The sequence below is a fragment of the Polypterus senegalus genome, chromosome 4, assembly GCF_016835505.1.
Source record: "Polypterus senegalus isolate Bchr_013 chromosome 4, ASM1683550v1, whole genome shotgun sequence".
NCBI classification, from domain to species: domain Eukaryota; kingdom Metazoa; phylum Chordata; class Cladistia; order Polypteriformes; family Polypteridae; genus Polypterus; species Polypterus senegalus.
Genome location: NC_053157.1, coordinates 209,181,901 through 209,205,995, shown reverse-complemented (window position 1 = coordinate 209,205,995; position 24,095 = coordinate 209,181,901). Strand labels below are relative to the sequence as shown.

The following is a 24,095-nucleotide window of genomic DNA, read 5'->3' as shown; positions in this document are numbered from 1 at the left end:
TCTTCTCTTAATCTTTTTTTGCTTAAACTGTAAAGGCTCAGCTCTTTTAATCTTTCTTCATAATTCATCTCCTGTAGCCCTGGAATCAGCCTAGTCACTCTTCTCTGGACCTTTTCTAGAGTTGCTATGTCCTTTTTGTAGCCTGTCGCCACACAGTACTCCAGATGAGGCCTCACCAGTATGTTATAAAACTTAAGCATAACCTCCTTGAACTTGTACTCCACACATCGTGCTATATAACCTGACATTCTGTTAGCCATCTTAATGGCTTCTGAGCGCTGTCTGGCAGTTGATAGTATCGAGTCCACTACAACTCCAAACACCTTCTCATAAGGTGAACTTTTGATTTTCAGACCAACCATTGTGTATTCAGACTTAACATTTTTACTTCCTATGTGTTATATATCCATTCCAATCTAAGTGCAGGCAGCATTCCCTGTAGAAAAGCTAGCATGCCAGCAGACCCACCTGGAAGTCCTGGGGTTTGTTGGAGAGGGGCTGCTTTTGGGTTTTTCTTCTCTTCTTGATCCCCTGCACGCCATTTGCAGGAGTTTTCTTAGGTAGAGGGGCTGTCGGCTCTTGTGGTGGTGTTTCCTCTGCTGGCTCTGCCTCTTCTACACTCTCAGCTTGGTCTTCAGTTTCTTCTTCACCGGCTGTATCTATCCAGGAGACATAAGGTAAGGACACAGTGTCAAAATGGAGGAGTGCATGGAGATGCTCACCTCTTCATGCTTTTTAATTCACAAAGACTGAATTTCATCTGATGTATGAAAATGTGATATCTGAGTACAATTGCAAGTTCTATTATGGCTCACTAGAAGGTCCCAAATGAAGGTCTTCATTTATAGTTTCACTCCATTTAGAAAAATGTTTATCATTTCCTGAGTTTTTCCTCTTGCACATTAGATGGATGGGATAAATGAGTAGGTATGATTGTTTCCTGTCCAGGGTAAAGTCTTTCTTTGTGCTTGGTGTTGTCAGAGCACAATGGCTCCCTGTCACCATGAAATTAGAAAAATTCAATGAATGTTATGTTATTTTCTAACGTGATTAATCCTGACCAGGGTTGTGGGAGTGCTAGAGCCTATCCCAGATAGCTTAGGACAGGAACAAACTCTGGACCCTGGCATAAGTTAGGAACAAACCTTAAACTGGGCACCAGTTCAATACAGATTGAACAAGCACACATGCCAATTTAGCATCATCCACAAAGCATGCATGTCTTTGGACTGTGGGAGTAAACCCACACAGACACAGGGAGAACATGCAACCTCCATTCAGGGAACTGGAACAAGGACCTTGGTCTCCTTGCTATGGGGCTGCAGTGCTACCACCATGTCACACTGCCACTCTTCAGTAAATGGATAGATGAATGATAAAATTTGCTAACAAGAAGATCCAGAATCAGAAAATGATATATTTGCATGTGGGTTGTTTAAAGCTTCTCATAATGCTCATGCTGCCTCTTGCAGCAAATATGAACTTCTTTGGATACTGTTGAAAAATTTTAATAGAAAAAAAAAGCCAGTTACTCTGTAGGAGAGCCCAATGACAGGAGATTGTTATGTAAGCTAAGGACAGAGGAGGGCACTATAATTCAGTGATAGAGCACAGATTAGGGGACCTAAGATTTTCCTTTTAGTTTGCTGTTTGTTCTCATGAGCAGCAAGGCTCACTTGGAGTGATGTTTGGTAAAGTGCATGCATGCAAATTTAATTTACACACTGAATGGTAAATTGAAGGTGCGACCCAGTGGCAAAGGCATTGGAGTATAACAAACGTGGCTACTGGTTTAGTCCTCACCACCTGCTCATTATGTGACTGCTACTTAAACTGTCATTTAACTCCTGATTTGTAAGTCACTTTGAATAAAGGTATTAATTAAATAAATTAAATGGCGCTATATAAATTAAGTTAGTTAAAACATAGGGGGCAGAGAAGCAATGGTTTTCTTCCTACATAATTTTGCATTATTATTTCCAGATGTTACACAGCTGGAGGAAGTGGGTGACAGTAAGGTCGGTGGAAACATCACGTCCTCCCAATTTAGACCCTTTCAAAGCTCATGGCACCTCATGCTTCCTCTCTCACTCACTTCTGGTTTCTTTCCCATGCTTATAAAAGCAGACTAATGCATTTAGAACAAGGAAGCAGTTTGCCAGGATTTTCAAAAATACGAAAGAGGGAAAATGTTGACTGCATAATAACCATTACAATAAATAAATAAACCATTACATATTTGTAATTAATTAAGACCACTTTGCACAGATCGGTTTTCACTTTGATATTAAAGAGTGTTTTTCTGTTAATCAGAATCAAATAAGCTAAATTAAATCCATTGTGGTTCAATGTTGTGCAACAAAATGTAAAATCAATCAAAGAGGTTGATTTAAGTCACAGTACTAACTAAAGATTGGCTAAATGATTATTTTTTGATGTATTTATTGAAGTCGGCTTAACTGACTACACAAATACTTTAGATTTATTATGATCATCATCTTTAAAATCAGTGGACAGGAGGATGTATGAGTGGCCACACATTACAATGTCACTGTAAATAATTAAAGGGAAAGGGCAAATAAGGTCATGGCCGAGATGCAGAAGTTAAAGCATTTGAAACCGAAGTACACAGCAGTCCTTACCAGTAACAGAGTCGAGTTCAATAGGGCCATGTTGAGCTTCAGGCGGAGCAGGAGGGGAAAACACTGGTGCTGCTCCAGGTGGGGGGATGTAGGAGATTTGAAGAAGGATAGTAGCCTGGAATAGGGGTCACAAACAGAGCAAAATTATTCCAGAATTTACCACCAGAATATGACCTTAGGGTATAATTTATGCAGCTACAACCAAGAGCTGTTTTAGTAGCACTTCACTCTAGGAAGAGGAACAATATGATCTTGAATCCAACTGAAGTCTCATGTTCTTTGAAAGGTGCTTTGTAAAAGTGCCACCTTTGGGCAGGAGACTATATTAGTAAAGATTAACTGATTGAGACTGAGTATTAATTGTAATGCATGAAAAGGTGTAATTTATAAATTTATATTAATTATATATACATTTCTAGGCCTGTAGAAACTGCACATGCAGGGGAAAAATATGCAAAACATCACCATATTTGAACTACAGTAGCACTTAAATACTTAATAAAGGTTTTGAAGGACATTAGAGAAATGAAACGGAGTACATGGGCTTGCAGAGACTTGGCACCATCCACAGCCCAGAATAAATTCAAAAAAACTCATACAGGAGTTGGTCTGGAACATTACCAAGACATCATATCCAAGGGTCACCTAGGGATTGCAGGAAACTCAAGACATGACAATGAAGGTCACCAGAGGACATCAGAAAGCCTTGGTTTAGTTCTCCATGGCAGATGGAAGCAGCAAGAGGCTGCAGTTCTACTCCAGTATCATCTTTTATGGGCACCTGGCCCTTTAACGGGTCTTCCGCATGCTTTTCACAGACAGGGCGTTGAGCAATTTGTAAGAACTTCTCAGCTGGATGTCTAATGGTCCAGAAGTCTTCCAGTGTCAGCTTTTAAAAGATTTGGGAGAAAAGAGAAGATAGGGGCTCACCTGGCCAGGAAGAGGCAGGAGTGACCAGATGTCTGAAGTGAAGCAAAGAGGAAAGAAGATGATTGTATTTTTACAGAGGAGCATAGTCTATGTTATTTTTGTTGCATAGTACCTCATCGTTCTTTTCTTCACTCACTGGAATCTTCAGCTACCTAACCTTTGTTTTGATTGAACTCTGTTGTATGTCTGGAAATACTTTTAGGGTGGGAGTTGATCAGAAATTTGTCACAATGTATATACTGTGTAGTATGTACTAAAAATGTATGTGTTTCGTGACACTTTCATATTGACTGGAGTAACACTTGTGTGTCCTAAGGTTTGTGGAGACTTCCCACAGTACCTTTCTCTTAATTTGAGGCTGAATTTCATGGGACTAAACATAGATAGATTGGCAGTTTTTTGAAATTTTCTCCATATGTAGATGACAATAGTATGATTGAAAACGATTTGCTTCGAACTGCGAGATTCTTTAGCATCAATGCTCTTTCTTCTAATGGCTTCAGAGAGCTCTTTTGATCTTGGCATGGTGTAGCCACACACCTGAATTTCTAAGACCAAATTGCACCACAGGTTTTCTTGATGTTTATTTAAGGCTGGACCCTCCAAGTTATTCTCTAAACATGTTTTTATCATTTGCACCTGTTTGGATGCATCTAATACAAATTATTGCTATTTGATTTCTCAATAGTGATGAGAGAACCAGATAATTTTCAATAAGCATACACTTTTGCGAAACTGATGCTAAAATTTATTTCATAATTCCAAAATGTGACACTCACTAAAGGCTATTTTGGGCATTGAAAGGGTTTTTTTTTTGGATGTAAAACAAAGAGTTCTGCTTTCTAGATCCTCATTCACACTTTTCTGCAGCTGTTTAAAGCAGATAATCTGTACAACACTGGTAAAATCTATTTTATTGTTGCCTCTTCTTTACATTGTCCCAGAGGAGTGTAGTGTTTTTAAAAAATAAAATATGTGTACATATTACTTACACAGGAAGCCCAGTACATCAAAAGTTGCTGCTGCCAAATGAAACACCATTCTTAATGTGTCAAAGACACAAATTTAACTAGAAGCAAAAAGTGACATTCATTCTGAAAGTTTTTTCGTTTAGGGAAATGCTGAGTTTGGCTGCAGATCCTTTCACTTACCACTATTTGTTTCTGTTTCTTTGTTATCATTATTTATATATTTCTCCATTCTTTCTTTCCCTGAGTTTGCAGAAGGCTTCCCAGGTATGGAAAATATCCTGTGTGGTCCCAGTGCCAAGGAAAGTGCACTCCAGTGATCCCAAGGACTTTAGACCAGTTCCTTGCACTTCGTACATCATGAAGACCCTTGAGAGACTGGTCATAAAACAGCTACAACCCCTTAAGAAGAATATCTGAATCCTCTGCAGTTTGCCTATCAGACACATATAGCTGTGGAGGCTGCTTTAATCTTCATGCTTCACAGAGCCTACTTCTACTTGGAGGAAGCCAACACCACAGTCAAGATAATGTTCTTTGATTTCTCCAGTGACTTTAACATAATTCTGCCTCATCGACTGGGGGAAAAGCTCAAGACAATACATCTTGATATACCTGTACCCTCAAGGATCATGGACTACCTGACCAACAGACAGCTGCTGAGGCTCTGGGACTGTGTGCCAGAAATGGCTGTTTAATACTGGAGCACCTCGGGGAGCTGTCCTGCCTCCCTTCCTGTTTACCCTCTACACAACAGACTACCAGCACAATACCAGCACTAGCCATCAACAAAAATTCTCAGATGACTTCACTGTCATAGGCTGCATTAACGATGGAGGATTTTGCCTTGTGGTACAGGGAGAACCACCTACAATTCAACATCAGCAAGATAGATTGTGGACATCTGGCATAACAAAGAGTATCTGAGACTAGCCACCACCCAGGGCGAGGATGTGGACCTGCTGCAGAGGTACAAGTACCTGGGGGTTCACATAAACAATAAACTGGACTTGTCTGACAACACAGTGGTGCTGTACACGGAGGCCCAGAGCAGATTGCACTTGCTGAGGAGACTCAGGTCTTTTGATGTGTGCAGCAAGCAACTGGAAATATGGTTTCAATCCATAGTAGTCAATGTATTGTTCTACGCTGTGGTCTCTGGGGAAAACGACATCTCAAAAGATGCACAATGCCTGATCAAACTTCTCAGAAAAACCTGCTCCATCACAGGGAGAGCACTGGACTCACGGGAAGCCATTGTGGTAAAATTAAATGTCATCATGAAAATTCTCTTGAAGCACTTTTAGCCACAGGCTCATTCCACTACAATATGCTAAGAAGTGTTTTGGAAAGTTGTGATCTCCTTCATCAAGGGCTCATGTGCTCCTTGTATGGACACTTCAAAATTAAAGATGACCTCAGCGAGCTGATGTTTCAGCCTTTACTAAGATGACATGCTCATAAACGGCACCAGGCAGTGTGATCCAGGCTAACTCCATTGTTGTCTCTATTCTCACATCAAATACTCAGGCAGGGTGAGATGGCTCGTCTACTTACCCCTGTGCTCTGCTTCTTGCTGTCCAGTAAAGGAGCATTGAAACTAGCAGCTAGACTGGAGGAAGAGAGGACCTCCCTTAGGGGCAGCCGTGCTTCTCCAAGAAACCTGCAAGTCCAAATACAGATGAAGTATTAGTGCAAATGTTCACCCAGTATACTGCCTGCTACTGGCCACAGCTGATAGCACAGACAGTTGGCACAGTCTCACCTGACAGTTGGTTACATTGTGGACAAGAAAATGGGTGAGGAGTAGTGATGAGCCAAACGGTTTTGATTGACACAAAGCTAAAAAAAACTGACACTAAGCTAATCAAAGACTTTGTTAAATGGTGCGACTCAAACCACTTACACCTTAACACCAGCAAGATCAAGGAGCTGGTGGTGGATTTTAGGAGGCCCAGGCCCCTCATGGACCCTGTGATCATCAGAGGTGACTGTGTGCAGAGGGTGCAGACCTATAAATATCTGGGAGTGCAGCTGGATGACAAATTGGACTGGACTGCCAATACTGATGCTCTATGTAAGAAAGCTCAGAGCAGACTATACTTTCTGAGAAGGTTGGCATCCTTCAACATCTGCAGTAAGATGCTGCAGATGTTCTACCAGACGGTTGTGGCGAGTGCCCTCTTCTATGCGGTGGTGTGCTGGGGTGGCAGCATAAAGATGAAAGACGGCTCACGCCTGGACAAACTTGTTAAGAAGGCAGGCTCCATTGTAGGATTAAAGTTGGACAGTTTAACATCTGTGGCAGAGCGACGGGCATTAAGCAAACTCCTGTCAATCATGAATAATCCACTGCATCCACTTAACAGGATCATCTCCAGGCAGAGGAGTAGCTTCAGTGACAGACTTTTGTCACTGTCCTGCTCCACTGACAGACTGAGGAGATCGTTCCTCCCCCACACTATGCGACTCTTCAATTCCACACGGGGGAGTAAATGTGAACATTAATTTTATTTTAATTCTTTTCATTTTTATTACTATTTAATTTAATATTGTTTCTTTGTATCAGTATACTGCTGCTGGATTATGTGAATTTCCCCTTGGGATTAATAAAGTATCTATCTATCTATCTATCTATCTCTATAATTTATTTTCACAGGCGATTTCACTCTTGTGAAATGTGAACCTCACTATGAAGTATTATTTGGAGGTTTAATGGGTCCTTAAAAAAGAGGGGTTAGGACTCCCTAATGCCTTGTTCACACTTCCAGGGTCACTTGTGTCCTTTCCTGCAGCTGCATGATACATGTAATCTATAGCGCACCAATTAAATCAGTTCTGTTGATCCATCTCATTCACATCACCATGGAGGTGCAGATTGTAATTGTATCATAAAGTGCATTTTCCAAATTAAGACACACCGAAATGCACCAGCGTGCATATTACTTTGCTTTATCCACAAGAAAATCTCACTATGCAGGAAGCTGCCCCATATTACCTAGCAAGGACACTTTCCTGTTTCTTGAGGCCTACAGAAGAGTTGAAAGATATCCATCCTCCAAATGTGGTGGAGCTTTAGGTTTCTTTTCTGCCCCATGTAGAATTGTAATCCCCAAGACTGTCATCCTAATTGACAAAATGGGGATTGTACTACCAAAACACATCTGGCAGTTCAATAAAATCTTTGCACATGAGAGGAATTGAGTTTGGGGATTTGTATTTTCTATACAAATCTTTCCTTAAATACTAAATGACAGGTAGATGTCTATGAAATGAATGTACAGAAACACTTCCAGAAAGAACTAAATTATTTTCTTCTTGTATCAATAACACAAATTTTGCTGGAAGAGAAACACAATTTGCTTAATGTTTTTGTAAAGCAAAATACAATTTAAATTTTGTACAAATTATTTCACTCATCACTAGTTAGCTGAACTGAAACTGAACTGAAAGTGCACTGAAGAATTTGTGCACATTCAAACATCGAATTACTCACATACCAACACAAGTGTACACACAGTTTGATTATTAGTTTGTCATGAGGCAGGTATTAAAAAATAAATACTCCTCAATAATAAAATAAAATGCTTTGATACTTCCTCTTACTTCAACAGACAGTAAATAGTAATTTCACCCTACCCTCTCCTCAACTTTGAATATATGTTGATTATCTTCTAACACCATTGTATTGTAACCTGCAAAGCAGGATCTCAAGTTGGTTAACCAGCAGAAGCCAAAGACTACAGATAATAGGAGAAAGCTCCTTCAGGAGTCTGTACTTGGACTGGACCATTACTTTTTCTGGTTTATATTAAACATATAGATTCCAGGGGAGAAATACACAGATAATGATGAAACTGGAGCAATGGCAGACACTGAGGATGTAGCAAAAATAATTCAAGAAAAACTTGGACAAGTTTCGAGAAGAAAGATCTAGACAAACAATTGGAGAATGTAGTTAATGTAGAAAAGTATGAAGTGCCACGTTTGGGGAAAAGGACTGTCAATTATACTGTAAATATAGACACTGTCCTATAGGAAACAACCTCTGAAAAGGATTTAGGGGTTTATGTTGACACATTTTCATCATAAGCTGTATACAGAAGCAAATAAAATATTAGGTTATATAATTTAGTAAAAGCAGCTACATTTAAGTCAAGGGAAGTTATGCTCAGACTATATAACGCAATAGTGGGACCACCTCTGGAATGCTGTACACAATTCTGGTCACCACACTGTAAGAATGAAATTGCAGCAGAGAAAAGCAACCAGGCACATACTAGAACATCAGGACACGTTGTTCTCAGACAGACTGATAGAATTGAACCTGTTTAACTTCAAGCAGAGGAGACTACTTGGGGACCTAATACAGGTCTTCAAAATCCTGAAAGGCATAGATAAAGTAGATCCTGGAGAATTATTTCAGCTTAAGGGTGAATCACATACTCAAGGACATCAGTGGAAATTAAGGTGAAAGGCATTTAGGACTGAAGCCAGGAAAAAGTTCTTCATACAAAGAGTTGTTGGACTCTGGAAAAAAAAACTATCAAGACATGTAGTTGAAGAAGAAACCTTGACAACCTTTAAGAAGTATCTGGATGCTTACCTGTTAGCTAAACAAACAGAACTGAAAGACTGAATGGTCTTTTTACAACAACAACATTTATTTATATAGCACATTTTCATACAAAAAGTAGCTCAAAGTGCTTTACATAATGAAGAAAAGAAAAATAAAAGCCAAAATTTACTATTTACTGAAAAGCTGGCTTCTGTTGATCTGAATTCCCACAAATGTTAACCAGGTCATCCTTTTATATACTACAATCATAAAAAACTAACCAAAATTTAGTCCTTTGTGATTTTTTCAGGTATTAAAGAATTTTTAAAAATAGATGTTAAAACTTTCAAGTATTTATTACATTACTGACTCACTAACTATGGGCATGTCAATTGAGGTCACTGATATCAAATGAATTTCTAAAAAACATCATAACACTGAGGAGTTCATTAGCCTGTATTTTAAGATTGTTTGATAATGGCCGTTTCCCAAAATCCTTTCTAATTAAAGCAATATGTAAACTTGTTTGTAAATTAAGAACTAGTGTTCTTCTTCTTCTTCTTTTGGCTGCTCCTGTTAGGGGTTGCCACAGCGGATTATCTTCTTCCATATCGTTCTGTCCTCTGCATCTTGCTCTGTTATACCCACACACCCACCACCTTCATGTCCTCTCTCACCACACCCATAAACCTTCTCTTAGGCCTTCCTCTTTTCCTCTTCCCTGGCAGCTCTATTCTTTGCATTATTTTCCTAATATACTCCTTATGTTTCCTCTGCACATGTCCAAACCAATACAATCTCGCCTCTCTGACTTTGTCTCCCTACCTTCCAACCTGAGCTGACCCTCTAATGTCCTTATTTCTAATCCTGTTCCTCCTCGTCACACCCAATGCAAATCTTAGCATCTTTAACTCTGCCACCTCCAGCTCTGTCTCCTGTTTGCTGATCACTGAAATTTGCCAAAGTGTTTTCCGCTGCAAGGATGGGTGCTGTTTTGTAGGGTGACCTTGTTCACCAAATATTTTCCTGAAAATGCGCTATGTAGCAGCTTAAATGAATATTTTTTTGCGTTATTCAATGATGCTTTTTAAGGCCAACATGACATCACAGGGCTGTAGCAGAAATGTGCAGAACTTTCACACATGCCTACTGTAAGACCACTGCTGAGACAGATTTCAATAGTGTATGCATTTTAAAAAAAAAACGAAAAACATTATTTTCATTTGAGGAGTACATGAGCTGACTGCAATGAGTACTGCCACCAGATATACAGTATAACACTGATCCCTGTGCGGCTGATAGTGCAGCACTATGTGTCTGATATGCATTCATGGCCAATGTGTGCCGCAAGATAGGAACTCTGTAGTCTATATACTTTTTTACTCATTGCTAGTTTGTGGCTTTGAGGCTAGGGATCTGCGCTGGCAATTGGAAGGTTGCCAGTTTGAATCCAGTAGACACCAGAAGTGACTCTACTCCATTGGGCCCTTGAACAAAGTCCTGAACTTGCAATTGCTTTGTCCTGGGTGTGACATTAATCTGCATCCAGCCCTGCAAGCAGGTCCTTCAACTTATAGGGAATACTTGAGGGTTGGTGGCAGGATTGGCACAGCCAACGTAAAAAAAACTTATGGTGTTCCAGTTTGGTGCTGAGGTGCTGAGGTGCTGAGGCTTGTCTTAATCCAGGTAGTTTGTCGTGTGGTGAGTGCAGCAACAAGCTTATTAGCACATGCTCCAAACCTCTCTCTCTAGTTTGTGGCAATTTCATCTATTTTGTTTGTACTATAGAGGGATATATTTACTTACTGTTGATTAATATGTATTCAAAACAAAATCGTGAGAACATAGAAGAAGTAAGTATCATATTTGATTAAGCACGAGCACTGTAAGAATTAAACTGGAAAGGCTTAGGCCTGTTATTTTTTATGTATCTGAATAAGATAGAAATCACCAATATATTATAGACTGAAGGTCAAGTGTGCACTGAAGGATGGGGAGAGTGAATTCCACTACTCCAGATAAGAGACATGAACTTGCAGTTGTAAATATTGGTGGCGACAACCGGACCAGTACTAAGCAGGATTAGGCCCTGGAAAGCATATGTGATGTATGGGAAAGATACTATGTCCAGCGAACTGGGAAATATTGGTGGAACCAGTTGGAGGCAGGATAGCGGGGAATGGAATCGATAGGGAGTCAAATAACAGAAACAAATGTGCTGGGAGATAAGAACCTCAAAGGTCCCATTCTTCCACAGCCCAAAGATGTTCTATTGGATTCAGATCCAACCGAAGAACACTGAACCATTTTCAGACAACATTGCTTTGTGACATGGCCCATTATCATGCTGAAAGTAGCCATTAAAAGATGGGTAAATTGTGGCCAAGAAAAGACGATCATGTTCAGCAACAACATTGAAAAGGGCTGTGGTATTCAAGTGAGGTATTAATGGGCTTAACATGTGGCAAGAAATCATTCCCCACACCATTACACCACCAGCCTAGACTGTTGGCAAGGCAGTTTGGGGGCATGGATTCATGATGTTGGTACCAAGTTCTTTTTTTTTTATTTTTTTAAGAGCAAGTGTCATTCCATACAATAAAGTTAAACTTTGACAAACTAAATTCAATTCAACCCTCACCCAATAACAAGAGAGAAACACCAACAGCCAGAGTAAAACTTTAAGAATAGAGAAGAGGGAAGAGAACCATTTTCCCCAATATAAATGCTTATTCTAAAATGTAACTGATTAGATCTTGCCAGATTTTAAAAAAAGTTATGAACAGATCCTCTAAGTGAGAATTAGATTTTTTTTTCAATTTCAAATACTATAGAACATCAGTTACCCATTGATTTAAAAGAAGTGGGCAAGGATTCTTCCAGTTGAGCAAGATAACTCTACGTGTCAATAGTGAAGTAAAGGCAATTATAGTTTGTTCTTCTCCACTTTAAGCCAATTTTTGAGCACACCAAACACAGCTGTTAATAGATTAGGAGAGACTGTGACACCAAGGCTGTCTGATAGGCATTTAAAGATTATGGCCCAAAATTACGTTAATTTGGTACACGTCCAAAACATGTAGCCTAGTGAGGCTGGAGTTCGATTGCAACATTCACAGGTTGGATCTTGCCCAGGAAACATTTTGGACAATTTTAAATGAGATAAAAGATTTTAAGTTGAATAATTGTATGCTTTGAACATATGGAGCTAGAGTGAATTCTGTGCAAGGCTGCCGTTCATTCCTTTTCTGAAAAATTGAGTAAGAATTCCTCTTCCCACTGTACTCTGGGATCTTTGAAAGGAAGAGAGTTAAAATGTTTTAAAACATTATGGAAATCCTGTCTGAGTCTTCAAGACTGGTCAATATTTTTTCTGGAATAGAAACAGGTGGGAGGTGTGTAAAACTGGGCAGATTTCATTCAACAAAGTATTTAATTTGGAAATAGTGAAAAAACTGCGTTGATGGGAAGCTAAATTTGGAGTGTAATTGTTCATAGGATGCAAAGACATCTACTGTGCAAGTTTGAGAGGGTGGAAAAAGGTGGTTATCATGTAGAGGTACCACAGATAAAAGTTTCGCTAAGTGCTTCCTACTTTGGTTCCATATTCTAATGAATGAATGAAGGGCAATTGGATTGTTAGTATATTGAAGAAAGCTTATATTTACTGGGGTACAAAGCAAGGAATATAAAAAGTACTCCAGGATTTTATTTCTATTACAGACCAAGCTTGTATATGTTCATCTATTTGTGTCAATGTCTAGGTTTTTATAGCTTTTATAACCTTAATTTATAAAACTGAAAGTTAGGTAGAACCATGCCACCTTTTGCTTTAGGTCATTGCAGGATCACCCTTTGGATGCGTGGATGTTTTGAATTCTAAATAAATGAGGTTATGATTGAATCTAATTTCTTAAAAAATGATTCATTAATGTATACGGGGATGTTTTGAAACAGAAACAGAAGCTTAGGAAGGATATTAATCTTGACTGTGTTAATTGTCCCTGCTAAAGTAAGATTGAGGGCAGACCATCTCTCGTATGTACATCTTGTTTAAGTTTTGCCATGCAGACAGTAAAATTTTGTTGCAAAATAGCTTTATATTTGCTTGTGACATTTACCCCTAGGTATTTAAACTGATCTGCGATGATAAAATGTATTGTTGTGTGCCAGAGAATTCACTGGAAAAAGTTCACTTTTATCCAAATTAATTTTGAGTCCAGATATCTTCAGAAATTCTGCTAGTGCTGTTAAGGCTGCAGGAACCAAATTTTATGGATCTGATATTTACAGTACCTATCATCTGCATATAGTGATATTTCCTGTTAAAGTCCTTCTCTGATAATCCCCTTTATCTCAGATGTATTTCAAAAGTGAACTGCCATTGGCCTAATAGCGATTGCAAATAGCAGTGGTGACAGGGAACATCCTTGTCTAGTAACCCATTCTAGATTGAAATAGTCTGAAATAATGTTGTCAATACAAACTGAAGTTTCTGGACTAGTATACAGTAGTTTGATCCATGCACATATGTTCTGGCCAAACCCAATGTGGTGAATATAGGTAATCCCATTCAATCATATCCGATACTTTTTCTGCATCCAAAGATAATACAATCTCTGGAGTGTTAGACTTTATGGGTGAATATATTACATTAAACAGGCACAGAAGATTGGAAGCTAAGTGTCTACCTTTAATAAGTCCAGTTTGGTCTTGTGATATTACTGAAAAAAGCACTTTCTCAATCCTTCTGGCTAGAACTTTGTAGAGTTTTTTTTACCATCGTTATTCAGAAGTGAGATTGGTGATGTACATTTTAATAAGTTCTTGTTTTTCTTAGGAAAGACAGTGATTAATGCTTGGCAAAAGTCTGAAGAATTGTATTGTATCTGGCTGTTGATACCAAGTCCTGACCCTGCCGTATGTGCACCTCAGCAGAAATCAAGATTCATCAAACCCAGCTACATTTCTCCAGTATTCAACTGTTCAGTTTTTTATTGAGCCTATGCCCACTACAGCCTCAGCTTTCTGTTCTCAGCTGACAGGAGTTAGACCCAATATCATTCTTTGCTGTTGTAGCCTCAGTGTTGTGCATTCTGAGATGCCTTTCTGCTCACCACAGGTGTAGAGCGTGGTTATCTAAGTTACAGTAGCCTTTCTGTCAGTATATCTGGGCATTTTCCTCTAACACCCCAATGGTAAATTCTAGAGATTGTTGTTTGTGAAAATATCAGGAGAACAGGAATTACAGAAATACTCAAATTAGCTGGTCTGGCACCAAAAATCATGCCATGGCCGAAATCACTGAGATCACATTTATTTCCCACTCTGTTGTTTGATGTGAACATTAACTGCAGCTTCTGACCATTATCTGTATGATTTTATGCATTGGGATGCTGCCGCATGATTGGCTGATTAGATACTTGCATGAATAAGTAGGTGTACTGGTGTTACTAATAATTTTCTCAGTGAGTGTATATTGCGGAGTAAAGCAATGTTTTTTTCAAGAGTGCACCAAACCATGAAGTCCTCCTGCCTTGCATCCACTGAATTTTGGCTGGCATGCAAATAATTAAAATGTTACTCTAAAATTGCTAGTGGCTTTGTTAGTGCACCTACATTCTTATCTAATGATCAACAAGTGTTCTGGGGCAAAAAGAGTGCAAACTGAGCTACTCAAGCCCATCTGGCATACTCATTCTGCTTTGTTTACTGAACAGTAAATCAGAGAAGCAGCCATGGACTATGCCATTCCGAGGAGCCCAATGAACTAAGGATATCCGGGAAATGACTCAGGTTGCTGGCATGTTGGTAATGGCTTCCTTAACTCAGCATTCCTACTATAGAGTCCCTAGTTCCCACTGCTGCTGCCCCTTCCCAGACATAAAAAGGACAGGCCTTTACAATATCGTATAGAGATGAAACCCTCTGGACTGCACTTTTGTGTTCTGTCATTCTCATTCCTTACTGCATTCCAGTTGTACTAAGTATTCTTCTAATTTCTACATATCTACATGATAGATAGATAGATAGATAGATAGATAGATAGATAGATAGATAGATAGATAGATAGATAGATAGATAGATAGATAGATAGATAGATAGATAGATAGATAGATAGATAGATAGATAGATAGATAGATAGATAGATAGATTTGGTGGTCAATGGGGGGGTTGTATCCTAAGCAATGAAACCCTTTGTTTTAGCTCCCTGTATTTACTTGATCACATGACCTTGTTTAAATTTCTGAAATAAATTAAAAGGTGAGATTGTTTTATTCAAGAAGACTGTGGGAGTCAGGAGCTGTAGGAGTGATTATGTTTCAAGTAATTCACACACTGGGACATATGACTATATTATTTTGTCTGACGGTCATAAGGTGATGAAGTGGCCTGGTTATGGTGTCACACCCCAAGTCAGTAGATGAACTGAGATATGGCCAGTGGGACTCTTCTGTTTTACACACTAAACTAAAAAACCATGTCATCTTCTCTGATGGAAAATTATGAAACGTGGTGACCTGACTCGGGGACACAGCTGGCCACTAGACAATGAATGTCTTCTGATTTAATCTCCTTATTCAATTAAGTTATACAACTAAATGAGGTTCTGTGAAATATAATAAATGAGGTGACCTGATTCTATGACACATGAGGATTGGGAGTTTTCTGGTGTCACTTGCTTCACCTGCTGAAACAAGTTCTCTACTCCAATTGAGATAAAGCAGTGAGGTACAATTGCTCAATGATACACTTGGAGTAGTTAATAAAAACAGCATGGCCTGGTGCATAGGCATAATAGAAGTCACTGCCTGATCTGGCATCTAGGCAGTGGGATTCTTCCACCTTCTGCCCCTTCACATTCTGAACCCCAGACCCACTTTATTGTCTTGACGGGCCATTTGGAGATGAGATAGCTCAGAGACAACCACCAACCACCATCTTCAACCATCAAACTATAAGACCAAATTGTCATCTGTGAAGGATACTGAAAAATGAAGAGGTTTTGTTCAGAGAAACACCACAAGACAGAGACTATTCTAATATCTGATCTGTGGGCATCTAATGGTTATACTACCTTCACCTATTGAACCTTGCAACCACAATAGAAGGTGAAGTTGGTATAAAGGACAATAGAAGATGAATTGATTTGGTCCAGGAACACGCTGTGAGCCAATGGCTGAGATGGGTTTTGAAAAATGGGAATCTTCTGCTTTTGTGCCCTTTTCACATGGAGTCACATGACCATGTGCAACCAGTGAGGTGGCCAGCTTCAGTGGCACACTGGGAGTTAATGATTAGACTTGGACTTGAACTTCTAGCTCCATTTCCTTCTATTACAGAACCATGACACCAAAAATTTATTTTCTATGAGGAACACTAAGAGGTCAGTTGTCCTGTATCATAAACTCCCTGGGAGACGTGGATTCGAAAATGTGACCTCTGTTTACTTTGAAGATACTACAGACTCACCAGAGGGACAAAGCTTGCCACTTAGCTGCTTTTACTGCTTAGATTTAAGAAAAAAAGACAACAGAGATACACCCTCTTCACCATCTTAAAATATACATTTGAAGACTGGTGCTGAATGTGTGGCTGATTTAAGTGCAGAATCATCTAAGTTATTACTGAGGTCCTTTGCAAAAATCCATAGTGACTTTAAAAAATATAACTTGCCCTGGGCCTTCCTCCCGCTTGCATTCTTTTATTATTACAGTCTAAACATTTGTTATTATTCTTCTTGTGGTTCTGTCTTTTCCAGTTCTTATCTTCCACATATAAGGATTAGAATTCTGTATGTGTCCAGGTGGAAAACAAAGACCATGGGCCTCATGTGTAAAATCTTGATTAGATTCTATACTACATGCCTTGCAAAACTCAAAATGTGGCTTCACCACCAAAATTTTACCTTGGGCTTCAAATTAAGACTGGAAACCAAAAATAAGCCATATCCCCAAAATCAAGAAGACAGCTTCACATTCTGCACAGATATAACATAAAAAGGCCAAGGCTTTAGCTGAAACAATGTTTCTAAATATCTGAAGCACTATTATAAAAATCTATTTAAAAACTATTAAGAAACAAGCAAAAAGGAAAGCATCAAAACAATATGCTTAAAGGGTAAACTGTAAAAAGTAAGCCAGTCTTAAATGTTCAAAATTAAATGCTTTAAACAATCCAAAAATTCAAAAACCAGCACTTGCAAAAAATCCAAATGAGAGGCAAAGGTGAAAGTGGCCATTTTGCAGCAGCCATCTTGTGGTCTGCTGGGTTCTTAAATAGTACTGGGGCGGTCTCCAACCTACAATATCAGGTGGTTGTGGTATAATAGGTCAGCGGCTAAGCAGCAAGTGGTCATTCAGATTAATAAGTAAGAGGCCAGCTCGATCTACCTGGGTGTGTGGGCTTGCGAGGTTGCATGGAGCTGGTGGAGTGATCGAGACAGAGTGCACCCACACATGAGAGTGTGGTCTGTCTTGATTGCTTCATTGGCTTCATGCAGTCTGCATTAGAGTCACTGCACCTATGGAGGTTTTTAAGGGGGAGACGGACTAAAGAGAGGGAAGCAAAAGAACGTACAAAACTAAAAGAACAGGAAGGCAAATAGAGAAAGCTCAAAAAAGGAAGTGAAGGCATTACTTGGTCAGCCCATACAGAGGAGTTTGGTCAGGGGCCCCATAGAGGAACAAGTGATCATAGTTCTTGGGCAGATCAGTTCCCCGCAGAATTGTAGCGGGGATGATCAAAGGCCTCCCTAGGCAGGGGACAATTTTTTGTGTGAGCTTCATGAGAGAAGGTGGCTTGGGGAGTCACATCAGATGCACTGAACAATGCAGTTGTGACTAAGTGTTTGGAAGGGACCGCGGTTGCTGACGCCCTGGAAGGGTGAATCGGCAAGACACTAAAGAGAGATATGCTGGGCTGAAAGAGAGAAAAAAGAGAAAGAAGAGGATGGAAGTAATGCAGGGTGAGAGAGGTGGGATGGTGATTGATAGAAGGTTGGTGGCTGAGGCAGAGGAGAGAGAGCGAGATGCAGAGCAGATGCCTTACATCTGGGGAGTTAAACAAAAAAGTGAAATACTGACTTTGATTTACCTTCGGGTATTTTAACTTATTTACTGCATTGTTTTTTGAACTTCACCTTGAACACAGGAATTATTTATTGGATTATTTGTTGATTATGGGTGCACTGTTTAACTGTTTGGTGGCACAGTGGCGCAGTGGGTAGCGCTGCTGCCTCGCAGTTAGGAGACCTGGATTCGCTTCCCGGGTCCTCCCTGCGTGGAGTTTGCATGTTCTCCCTGTGTCTGCGTGGGTTTACTCCGGTTTCCTCCCACAGTCCAAAGACATGCAGGTTAGGTGCATAGCCGATTCTAAATTGTCCCGTTTGGGTGTGTGCGTGCCCTGCAGTGGGCTGGCACCCTGCCCGGGGTTTGTTTCCTACCTTGCACCCTGTGTTGGTTTGGATTGGCTCCAGCAGACCCCCGTGACCCTGTAGTTAGGATATATAGCGGGATGGATAATGGATGGATGGATGTGGATTTTGGATTATGTTTAAAAAACAAAACATTCATCTATTATGGGTGGCCCACATGTTCTGGCCAGGATGGAACAGTGATTTATACCTGGCGAGGATGCCAACACAACGTTAGATACTAACACCCCTGGGTTAGGATTCCCACACCTACACCTGCAGTATACGCTGGGGCCTATTGTCCCACGGAGCCATCCTTTTGGATTCTGTGGTGCCTACTTTCAGGGACTTCCGTCTGACCCGGAAGTGCCGCAAACAGGCTATGCCCTAACACTGGAAGTGCTCCCAGGTCATAGATTAAAGAAGCAAATCAACCACATCTAGGCAAATTGGAATCGGAGTGGAGGACGAACAATGCTCACCTGTGAGGAGTGGAGAGGAAGAGAGGGAAAGAGACTTTATTGTATTTAACAAGAAGCCTGTACTGAAAGGTGAATAGACCTTTTATTTTAACCAGGACGTTGTGTCTTGGGTTTGGGGTGCTGCAGTGCCCTTCTACTGATCTATCTATCTATCTATCTATCTATCTATCTATCTATCTAATGTAGCACATTTTAAATTTTAAAGGAGTGGGCCATTTGTCGAAATCATTAATCAGCCCAGTCTCTTATGAGTCTGACTGTATTTCTTCAGATTCTGTTCACCCCATGTTCCAAAGTCGATAGAAATAAAGCTTCCTATGTGAGCTAACAGGATATGACAAAGACCTAAATATGAAGAAAACAAAACCTTTTTCACCACAAAAAGTTCATTCTTTCATCATTTATGATGTACGATTAATGAAAACTGCAACTCATGCTTACAACTGCAACCATTTTTTAAATAAAAATAATTTATTTTTTTTTAGGTAGGTAATAGGTAATATATAATACAGCAAAATAAAACATGTGTAATAGACAGTGGAAGAGACCAGCAGAGGTCAGGGGGTCATTAGCTACGGGTCCCATTCAAATGTGACAAAAAGAATTCTAACAAGATTCCGGTATATCCTAATATAAAACCTTATATACATTACAGAATGCAGTGTTGAAGCTTACAAAGGGCATGAGCAGATTGCATAAACACACCCAGTTGCCAAAGGCTGTCCCCCCACATGCTACTCTGCTAGAGTAAGCACACGTTAGGCACTGTTGGAGTCCCCCAAAAAAAGAGAGACAGAGCTCTCCTTATTTGAACTTTGATTCCATTTACAAACTTAATTTGATTCAAGTCCTCTTACAACTCCACCTGGAATAAGCTACAATGACAAACTGCAAGAAGAAGAGGAATGTGAAGAGACAGTGTGAAATGCATCATTAGATGTAGAAAGCGACTGCTCAAATAACATAGGACAGTGTGAATGATTCAGATGGAAACTATAATGATGCAGTAGAGACAGTAAGTGATGTAAATCATGGTTTCAGGGGCTCATCTCAAATTAGCAGTGCTGACAATGCTAACTTAGCACCCTCATTCAGACTTAACACGGAAGAAAGCAGCTCTTCTGATCCACGCAGGTTTAAAATCAAACGCTTATCCTCAATGTCGTTATGTATGGAATAAAATTAGTTGTGGGGGGGTTTGGTCATTTCCTAAAGGGATAGGCACAAACAAGCTTGCCCTCCCAGTTGAAAACCCTTGTTCCACCACTGGTGCTAAGCTAATTGATCTTTTATGAACATGAGGGGATTATTTGAGGGTTCCCTCGGTCCCTTGCCTTGTGTCTTTCAAAATAGACTCAGAATTTGAGCTGTGTTTTCTTACAGTACAAAATGAATCATGCTAGAATTGCAAACAGTTTGAGTCACTCTGATTTTCTGGATGGTCTGAGCAAAGGGAAATAAAGCAGGGTGCCTGCTTTAATACAGAGCCTGTAACCTCAGCAGTGATCCCAGCATGATTAAAAGGAATTCCAAGTGTATCCACATGGCCTGTCTGTGCTTACTCGAGTGTTTGACACATATGAGGTAAACTCAGTCTGTGTGAATAAAATAGCACGGCCATGTCCTTATTTGGGAAAAAAGAAGTCTGCTAGAGCATGAGCTTCATACTGGGGGAAAATGATCTAACCATTGAAAGAAAGAAAGAAAGAAAGAAAGAAAGAAAGAAAGAAAGAAAGAAAGAAAGTTCTGCCCCAACGTGCTTGTTTATGTTGTTTGTGCCCTGCAGCTTCATCCTCCAATGAAGAATTAACTGATCAAGACATGGCTTGTCTCCAGCTACTTCTGAGACGCTCTGATAAAAGCTGCATTCCAGCCAGCTGCATACCTAAACAGCCGCAGCAGAAGAAACTTCTACATGCATTTAGATGCTGCTTGTACATTCAATTGTATGGACCTCCACTTGGTTATTATTACCTAGTGACTAATAATTGGATTGTAAAGATTTGAGAATATTATGTTATGCTATAACAGTAATAATAATAATAATCTTAGGATAGCACTGCACTGATTTTACTGCCCACCCCCTATACTTGGACTGCGGTTCACTTTCCATTTTTGGTGCGTACTCCATAGTCTGCATGCTTTTGCTGTATTTTTAGGGATTTCCTCAGGAGCAAACAAACTACACTCTGTGAAGCTGACTGTTGAATTCTGTTAGCCCAACATGGCAGGATGTGAATGTAAGTACACCCTACTATGACCAGACATCCTGTGGGGAGACTCAGACAAAAGCAATGTAGGCACAGAGACAATGTGTATGTGAAGAGGCCTAAGGGTAGAACCTAGTTTCATGGCCATTGCGTCAGCAAAAGCAAATGAAAAAAGAGGGCTGAGTTTAAGTTAAGACGACCTCTACCTTTGAAGTCACTACACACTATTGTATCTTGTAAGATTTCTATTTCACTATTATGTTATGTTATGATTACTTGTGTTCTGTTCTGTGTATGTATTGTATTTACCTCCCTTCTTTAGACACATCTGCATGCTCAACCTACCTGGAAAGGGGTCTCTCCTTGAATTGTCTTTCCCAAGGTTTCTTCCATTTTTTCTCTACTAGGGTTATTTTTTTGGGAGTATTTCATGCTTTCTTAGAGAGTCAAAGGCTGGGGGGCTGTCAAATGGCAGGGCCTGTTAAAGCCCATTGCGGCACTTCTTGTGTGATTTTTGGCTGTACAAAAATAAATTGTATTGTACTGTATCTTAAATATATGTGTAAGAAAGATAAAAACAAATTTCCAAGCAATTCAGTCTGGGTGTTGCCTTTTTCCCAGGGAATTTCCCACAGTGTCCATCCATCCATTATCCAACCTGCTATATCCTAACTACAGGGTCACGGGGGTCCACTGGAGCCAATCCCAGCCAACATAGGGCGCAAGGCAGGAAACAAACCCTGGGCAGGGAGCCAGCCCATCTTAGGGCACACATCCACACACACTAGGGACAATTTAGAATCGTCAATGCACCTAACCTGCATGTCTTTGGACTGTGGGAGGAAACTCACGCAGACACGGGGAGAACATGCAAACTCCACGCAGGGAGGACTCTGGAAGCAAACCCAGGTCTCCTAACTGCAAGGCAGCAGCGCTTCCCACTGTGCCACTGTGCCACCCTTTTCCACAGTGTCTTAAACTGAAATTATAAATTAATGAAGGATAGTATCAGACTTCAATTCCAACCACAGTCCGCTTACTGTCAGCATAATCTTTGAGGTTGTCTGAAGAAGAGAAAAATAACAGGCTCCATGAAGTAGCAGCAGTAGCTTGTTATCTTCCCAGGAATTTAGTTTTCTCTTCTTTGTGGCCTGTGATCAAATTTCTCCACCAGCTGTTTAGTGATAGAAATACCCCGGTTTATGTTTGATTTACATAGACTGATTAAGATTTCTGTTTGACTACTTGCAATATCTTCACACTTCATCGGTTTACCCAAGAGGGCATGCAATACGCTAAACTTACCTGTCCACGCTACATTATCCTTGGCAATCAGTATAATTCAACATGCATCCCTTATGAAAATGAAATACATGTGCATATATCCAAAAATATGTGGACATATGTACTTCAAATATATAGCATATTTTTAATATAAGGAAACATGCATTTACCCAATATATTGTAATAAACACTTTTCCAAATATATTATGTATAAACATGAAATATCCATGTGTCCAAACCCAAGACAGACTGTTCATGGCTTATCTTTTTACCTGGAAAAAAACTAAACACAGTGTGCCCAATAATTGTAATTAATTTTGAGCTCCCTGTAACTCGCTAAAAGTAATTCAAGCTGGCAGCCCCCCCAGCATAATTGTTTATATAAAAGTTTGCAGCTGTATTACTTATTTGTGCACAGTTAATAAAAGGTGTATAATTTGTGTTTGTGACAGTGCTATTTAGATTAGATCTTAACATAAAAATACACCTCGTAGATGTCTGTTAAATGATGTTTTTAATTACAGATTAACACAATTTTGAAATATGCTGCAGTATAGACATAAAGAAAGAAAACGTAAGCTGATCTCAGTACTGAGAGATATGAACTAGGAGGAGAGATTAAAGGAGAATAACCATTTCAGTTTAAGCAAACAGAGATTAAGACATAAGGTGACTGAAATGTTGAAATTATGAAGGAAATTAGTAAATTGACTTGGTGTTATTTTGGATATGTGAATGGTGAAAGCTGAATAGGATGGATGAGCTTGTTGGGCTGAATGGCCTGTTCTTCTCACAATTTTTCAATCATTCTTGTGTTCTCATATATAAAAATGACAATATATAATATGACAGTAAATATATCTTGCACAATGTATTAGAACTGGAATTTACAGTATATTTAAAAATATATTGTAATCTTCTTCTTCCATAGCTTTTCCCATTTTTATAGGGTCTCTATTTTTTGAATAGACTTCTCCAAAATTCTTTTCTAAAATTGATCTTACAGTATATTGTTCCTAGTATCTTAAAATATTTATATTCTGGAAAACATATTACAATATACAAAAACTCTGATTATTCACATATTTACAATTACATATTGGTATACTTGTCCCTGAAATATTTTATAATGCATTTTAAAAAATATTCAGATATGTACGAGGGAAGTGTGACAGTGGTGAGTTCTGCGGTAGGAGTGACGGATGCATTCAAGTTGGAGGTGGGATTACATCAGGGATCGGCTCTGAGCCCTTTCTTATTTACAGTGGTGATGTACAGGTTGACAGATGAGATTAGACAGGAGTCCAAATGGACTATGATGTTTGCTGATGACATGGTGATCTGTAGCGATAGTAGTGAGAAGGTTGAGGAGACCGTGGAGAGGTGGAGATATGCTCTGGAGAGTAGAGGAATGAAGGTCAGTAGGAACAAGACAGAATACATGTGTGTAAATGAGAGGGAGGTCAGTGGAATGGTGAGGATGCAAGGAGTAGAGTTGGCAAAGGTGGATGAGTTTAAATACTTGGGATCAACAGTACAGAGTAATGAGGATTGTGGAAGAGAGGTGAAAAAAAGAGTACAGGCAGGGTGGAATGGGTGGAGATGA

General features: G+C 39.6%; 1 protein-coding gene across 5 annotated transcripts in view; it reads right to left on the bottom strand.

The window, feature by feature from the left end:
* Positions 1-24,095, bottom strand: part of dysf (dysferlin, limb girdle muscular dystrophy 2B (autosomal recessive)) — a 362,566-nt gene that overhangs the window by 258,571 nt on the left and 79,900 nt on the right. For all 5 annotated transcript variants that reach the window (XM_039751919.1, XM_039751924.1, XM_039751920.1 and 2 more), the window contains exons 4-6: positions 6,098-6,203; positions 2,643-2,757; positions 469-659 (exon numbers count right to left, since the gene is read on the bottom strand). In XM_039751919.1, coding sequence (XP_039607853.1) covers positions 469-659; positions 2,643-2,757; positions 6,098-6,203 — 412 coding nt within the window. The remainder of the gene's footprint in view (positions 1-468; positions 660-2,642; positions 2,758-6,097; positions 6,204-24,095) is intronic.